The following is a 6,792-nucleotide window of genomic DNA, read 5'->3' on the forward strand; positions in this document are numbered from 1 at the left end:
ACTAAGGAGAAAGAGCTTTAACCCTGGTCCCAGGGGCCCTTATTTGTTGTTTCTCCTGGTAACAAATATTCTGTTGTATTCACATACAATTTGTTAAACCATTCCCTAACCAATGGTCATCCATTCTACTTAGTTTCCTTGACATCAAGTAAAGTGTTCTATATTCTCTCCCAGGATGTGTCCAGGGTCAGGGAGGGAATGGTTTAGGTTTTAAATGCCTTCTCTTCCTACCCCTGTTGGTATATTGAACACATGTCCTATATATGGGGGTAAGGGTGGGATAGGATCTCTGATTTCATTGGTGTAGAGTTTCCCAGTGCAGAACTCCCTCTCACAAAGAAGGATGGCACCTTCTCTTAACTCATAGTCTTTGAAAACTGCCCAGAGTATGGAGAGCATCAAAGACTTGCCCAGAGTTACACAGCCAGCAAGAGTCAGAGGCTGAATTTGAACCTGGTCTTCTAGATTCCAAGGCCAGCTTTCTAAATACTGCTGCCTCTCAAAGAAGTGTCCTACTTGGGTAGGAAAAAAAATTTGTAATTCAGTTAAACAGAGTATGGTACTATAACCTTTGAATAAAACAGTAAGATGTTCTCTGGCTAATTTTCCATCATTTGAAAATTGACTATACTTCTAGATAGATGTGTCTACCTTAAGGCTTTTCATCAGGATTTTCCTGTCCTCTCTTCCAGCCAGGATAAAAGAAAAGGTCCTTGAGTCTTCAGGCCAAAGATTTCCAACCTCTCTCTTTATTTGTCTGTGGTCCCTGAGGCCCAGAGTGGGAGTAATGATGCCTCTAGGCCATGGCCGTCCTTAATGCCATCTTTTCTCCTTTGCCCCGAAGGATAGCAAGTGAGTATAGGATCATAGATTTGAAGCTGAAAGGCCCTTTATAGGTCATGCAGTCCAACTCCCTAATTTTTTTTTTTTTGCCTTTTGGAGGTTAATTGAGGTTAAGTAACTTGCCCAAGGTTACACAGCTAGTGTTTTTGTATGGGTGTTGTGTCTGAGCCCTGAATTGAACTCAGGTTCTCCTGACTCCTGGCCAGCGCCTTACTCACTGAGCCACCTAGCCTCCCCCAACTCCCTAATTTTATAAATGAGGAAACAGTCCCAAAGAAATTAAATAACTTGCCCAAGATAATACAGGAAGTAAGTGACAGAAGCAGACTTTGAACTAATGTCCTCCGACTCTGTTCTGGTACTCTTTGAGTCTTGGGAGGGGCAGGTAAGTGTGGGATATAGCTATGCTAGAACCTAGCTAAAATTCTCTTCCTCAATATAGGATTTTGGTTAAATTGAGAGCCTAATCAAGCCCATGAGAAAGATATGGCAAAATCAGTCTCCTTGTTTATAAAGAGGGTGCTGAGCTAGGAAGGTCTGAGGCCTCTTCTAACTCTAACATTCTGTGACTGGGCGCAGGAAGCATGAGGGATAACAGTAGATGAACTGTCTTCCATTGGTGTTCAATGTCAAGAGATCTCTTCCTGTAGGAGTCATAGGAGTACATGAATGAGAGTAACATGGGACGAATAGGTATGAATGGCTTGCTCTCTGTACCACTGGAGGAAGTATCCATAATGTGAAATCACAGGTCTTTCTAAAAATTGAAATTTATTTTAGGAGATGTGTATTATATTCTACATCATGATGTGAGAAGAAGAGACAGGTTAAAAAAGTACCTGGTGAAATGGAGAACATATTTAAAAATGGTGTTAAATCTTAAAAAACAATTATTAATTAAATTATCGAAAGTCTTAAATCATAACCTTTTCCACTTGGGATCAATCTAGTGAAAGTCTTTCACTTTTCAGATTGGAAAAGTAGATCACAGAAGCATAGACTGAGAATGGGAAGAGATCCCAGAGGTCAATTTGTCCAATAACCTCATTTTATAGATGAGAAAATTGTGGTCTAGATACATTACTTAACTTGTCCAAAGTCACAGAGGGAGTGAAAAGGGACTTCAAGTCCAAGGCCTTTCTAACTTTCCATTTCAGAGAAGCTCAGTGACTTCCCCAAGACTACCTGGTTCATCAGTAACAGAAACAGGACGAGAACCCAAGTTTCCTGGCTCTCAGGACAGTGTTCTTTCTACTATACCCACTGCCAAGTAATTACTTTAGTTCTTCAATGAGTTCATAAACTCTTTGGATTATTGGCAGTCTGTCCTAGTGGATATACTAGACTTGAAGTCATGAAGGCTTGAGTTCAAATTCTCCCATTAACCTTTCCTAGGTTGTGACCCTGGGCAAGTCACTTACTTTCTCTGAGCTTTCTCATGTGTAAAGTAGAAATAATAGTAGCATCTACCTACCAGAGTTGTTGTGAAGATCAAACAGGATATGTTTAAAAGTACTTTGCAAACCTTTATATGTCATTTTTCTTGTGACAGGAGTTTTGGCAGTGAGGTCTGATGGAAAGAACACTGGCCTGGGAATTGGGAAACACTTGGCTTTGAGTCAGTAACTATGATAAATATGATAACTCATATTTATTAGGGCTGGACAGCTGGCCAAGCTCTTTACCTTTCACAACCCTATGAAGCAGGTAGTGCAAGAATGATCACTATTGTTGTTATTCTCGAAGAGGACCAAGGATGCTCCTATCTGACAGGAATCTGAGCCTGCAAAAATCTAAGTGTCTTGTCCAAGGTTGTGTGCCTAGACAGTGTCAGAGGTGAACTTGAGCCTTGAAGACTCCAAGCCACGCTTAGGCTGCACTTAGATGGCTGTAATTCCTCTCCCATAGCAAGTAGGTTGCCAAGAAGGAACTTTATTTTAGGGGTTGTGTATTATAATCTACATCATGATGTGAGAAGAGGGGGTGGGGTGAAAAACACCTAGTGAGACGCTCCCAAAGAGCAGATTATTAAATAAAAACCAGTTCTTGGTTTCACCGTTTTAATGAGCCTGTTTCTTTCTTTCTCTCTGCACCCTCCATCCCACTTTGCTTTATTTTCATTGCCACCTGAAAAGTTTGGCTCACAGCTCAGAAGTAAATGCAGATTTCAAAGTCTTTTTCTTTTCGCAGCTGTCGAGTTCAGCGAGTTGAACTGCAATACTTCTGAGTTCATCCGTTCACTCCAACATGACCAACTCCTGTTGTAAACTTTCCCTCCAGGACACGTGACAATACATTTCTTGAATATATATCCCAGCTGCAGGAGTGAAAGAGCTTTCAGAACTCCAGGCATCTGGGAGAGGAAGATTGCTGTTGGGCTTTGTGGTAGACAGAATTAAGGATTCCAGTTGGATTTTTTTGTCGTCCGTCTCTTTGGGTAAGTGAGCAGTATTTATTTATCATGGAAAAATGTTTGAGGGGGCATGTCTAACAAACAGTTATTGTAGTTTTCCTTTTTATATTTCTAAATTTGTCTAAGGAAACATTAGTAAGGTATGCAAAGCAGTTTTAACTTAGATTAATTTTGCAAGTCTGCAAGTTGTATTCTCTTGAGATAGACCTTTCCAACTTCAAAAGAAGTGCATTGTACTAAAATGTCCTTCTAGGATTCCCCCACCCCTTTTCTTTGTGCAAGGCAGAAACACTTGTTTTTATCCTTCTATTATCTGAGGATTTTAGGAGGATCTAACCTTCATGATTTCTTTTTCAGACCCAGGTTGTAAAAACTCGACTTTGATACCCAGGATGGGTGATGCAGTTGCTAACACTTCCTTACCTGAAACATCCAGCTCCCTGCCAGAGCCCCAGACCTCCACCAGTATGGGTGGGAGTGGTAGCGAGTACTTTTATGTCCTGGTTGTCATGTCCTTTTACGGCATCTTCTTGATTGGAATCATGCTGGGCTACATGAAATCGAAGAGGAGGGAGAAGAAATCCAACCTGCTTCTGCTCTACAAAGATGAAGAGAGGCTCTGGGGGGAGGCCATGAAGCCTCTGCCCATTGTGTCGGGGTTGAGGTCTACCCAGGTGCCCCTGATGCTGAACATGCTTCAGGAGAGCATGGGGCCAGCTCTGTCATGCACCATCTGCTCCATGGAGGCGGGCAGCGTGAGCTCGGAATCCTCTTCTCCTGATGTGCATTTCACCATCCATGAGGAAGTACCCGACGATGAGCTCGGAGAGACCTCAGAGACACCTCTCCAAGAAAGCAGCGAAGGGTCTTCGGATAACATTCCCCAGAATTCCTAGCACTCTGAGGTGACCTCCAGAGGTGGCCCTGTCAGCCAGCACACTTAGCAAGAGGAAGGAGATATGCCCAGCGCCCGATGCCACTTCTCCAGTGCAGCTGCCACTTTAGAGAGACTCGTGCCTGGCCTCTGCCACGGGTCCCAGGGCAGTGGCTCATCCTGAGGTGGCAGGATCAAGGAATCAAATGATGTGCTTGTGACCTGGACTTGGCATTGAAAAAGTCCTGCCAAGAGATACAGTTTGTATATTTAATTCCATGTCTAGGTTTTTCATTGTACCTGTTCAGAACATGGTATGGTGACATTTCTGTTATTTCCTTGGATGCTTGTAATAGTTACTGCCTCATCTGCCCTCTCTCAGAGTGCTATGCAATGTCTAGGACCATAGCTTTAGCACTGGAAGGGACTTCAGAGGTTATTAGTCCAAGTTCCTCTTTGATAGAAAAGGAAACTGAGACCCTGGAAGGCTAAAGTGGCTAACCTAAAATCAAGCAGGTAGTAAGTGGAAAAACTGGGACTGGCCCCCAAGCCAGGGCTCTTTCCAGCCAGCCTCTAGGAGCAGTGGAGAGAATTTGCTTAATATCATGGGGGATTCCTTTTGATGCCCTAATGCCCCTAGAGCTTTGTTCTCCCAGATCACCAATGAACTGTTAAGTATTTCTTCTGTGTCTCTGTTGTCAGCAGCTCACAGACCAGGGGCAGACTTCTTGCAAAGGCCTCGGAGGGTTAGGATAAAAGGTATGGCAAGCAAAGTTTGGCGGGGGAAAAATTGGTCCTGTGAACCTGATGATCTGTTGCATGAACTATAAGAACTCTGTCTTTACTTAAAACCATTTGAGACCACTTAACTCATTTCCCATCTGGGTCCTAACCTGTGACCTCTGACCTTTAGATGCCACTAGCTGGCTCTGTGATTTGGGGGATCAGCTTCTTTCAGGAGGGTAACACACCACCAGGAATGCTTCCTTTCCCCTTCAGCTGGCAGGCATGGCTGGAGAACTGTCCCCAACACCGGAATGTCTTGGTGTGTTGTCCTGGCTGTCACCACGGAGGCCAGAGCACTATTGTTGACACCCCTTGCCTTCTCTAGCCAACTTTCTTTGCAGGACAGACGTAATAGGGGCCTTCTAAATGTGGTTCTTTATCACGTAGCTGGGAGCAGGAAGGGCCTTCTCACGCGGAGAGCACAGGAATGGGGGGCCAAATCCCGTGGCCTCTGGTTCCTGGTTCTACCACTCATTTGCTGTGTGGTCCTGGGCATTGGCCCAAAGCCTCCGCGTCCTCATTTGGCAAATGAGTTTCATAATGATACTTATTCCCCAGAGACATGGGGGAGGATTTCTTTAGATTTTTAAGGCTCTGCGAGAAATACTTCCCTGCCTGGAGTGAGGGATGCTTTGGGGAGTACAAAATATTCTTCCCATAGTTAGGGTTGGGGTTGGGGGTGTGGATTCTGAGGATAAAGGAATAGACAGAGACCCAGGGCTCCTGGTGCAGAGAGAGCTTGGTTTTCCCAGGAAGGAATCTAAGAGGCTGACAACTCATTTGGTCTGGAAAGTGTCCTGAGATTCCCCGGGAATGGGGGGTATGCAGAACACTGCAAGACTGATATTTAGATGAATTTGCCAGTGCCTCAAGCAAAAGGAATCAAAAGTTGAAAAGAATGGTGCCTGTCAATGCTCCCCAAATGCCTTCACATATTCTTGTGTTAAAATAGCTTTGTGACTGATCCTTTCTGGCACTTAGAGCCTAGAAGAAAGGGAGAACACTTGAGACAGAGAATAAAGAAAGAAGAGAAATGAACGGGAACAAGAAAACTTTCTGACAGCTGCCTTGTGTGCAAAGGAGGGAGGGGGGATGAGAAAAGGAAGAAGGGGTAGCAGGAAGGAGACTGGATGAGTGGGATGGGGGATGGAGGCTGCAGCGACTGCATTCCCTGTGCAAGGGTTAACAGCTTCAAAGTTGGGTCAGCATTCTGCTGTATCAGAATGATACGAGAAATTTATGTTTGGGAGGGGAAAGAAAGGGCTCTCTTGGTCACTTAAAATGCAAAGGGTAGATTTACTCCAAAGGGGGCTGTTTAAGTTTGAAAGAAGCCAAGTTAAGTTTGGCCTCTTGCCTGGAATCACTTGAATTCTGAAACTTTACTGAGACCGACAGACTTGTGAGTTGTCACATTTTCCATTACTTGCTTCATCCCTGAGGTTTGGTGCAAGTCTATCTGTGCCTATGAAACAAACACGGTGTATATACTTATGATTGAACTGAGTTGTATAGAATTGTCTCTTGTATTTAACAATTTGTATTTTTCACAAAGTTTTTATTTAAATAAATAAACACATTTGCCTCCTATTTCTGGGAAGCCGTGAATTCTTTCTGTTCAGCTCTTTTTAGCTCAGTCCTGAGTTCCAAGAAAAGCAAGGCCAGGGACTCGGGGTTCATTCAGGCATTTTGCTCAGTTTCCAAATACAGTCTCCTCCTCCATTATACATGTATCTCATTTCTGCCTTAGCCAGACTGAACAAAAGCCTGCTCTTCCATCCTTCAATGTCCTTTGCTTTTGATGGAAAACAAGTTGCAAAAGTTCTTTCGACAGCATCCCTGTTTCTCATTTGGCTGCTGCCCCATTTGGCTTTTAGTT

The 6,792-nt window shown here is 43.8% G+C and overlaps 1 protein-coding gene across 1 annotated transcript; it reads left to right on the top strand.

Annotated features, from left to right (window-relative positions):
- Window positions 1-2,827: 2,827 nt before the first annotated feature.
- On the top strand, window positions 2,828-6,503 carry KCNE4 (potassium voltage-gated channel subfamily E regulatory subunit 4). The gene is made up of 2 exons (XM_069104529.1): window positions 2,828-3,280; window positions 3,614-6,503. The coding sequence occupies exon 2, from the start codon at window positions 3,649-3,651 to the stop codon at window positions 4,150-4,152; it is 504 nt and encodes a 167-aa protein (XP_068960630.1). The 5' UTR covers window positions 2,828-3,280; window positions 3,614-3,648; the 3' UTR covers window positions 4,153-6,503.
- The last annotated feature ends 289 nt before the right edge of the window (window positions 6,504-6,792 follow it).

The sequence above is a fragment of the Petaurus breviceps genome, unplaced genomic scaffold (assembly GCF_028583685.1).
Source record: "Petaurus breviceps papuanus isolate PSGF00001 unplaced genomic scaffold, PetGlider_PUasm1.0 688, whole genome shotgun sequence".
Classification (NCBI taxonomy): Eukaryota; Metazoa; Chordata; class Mammalia; order Diprotodontia; family Petauridae; genus Petaurus; species Petaurus breviceps.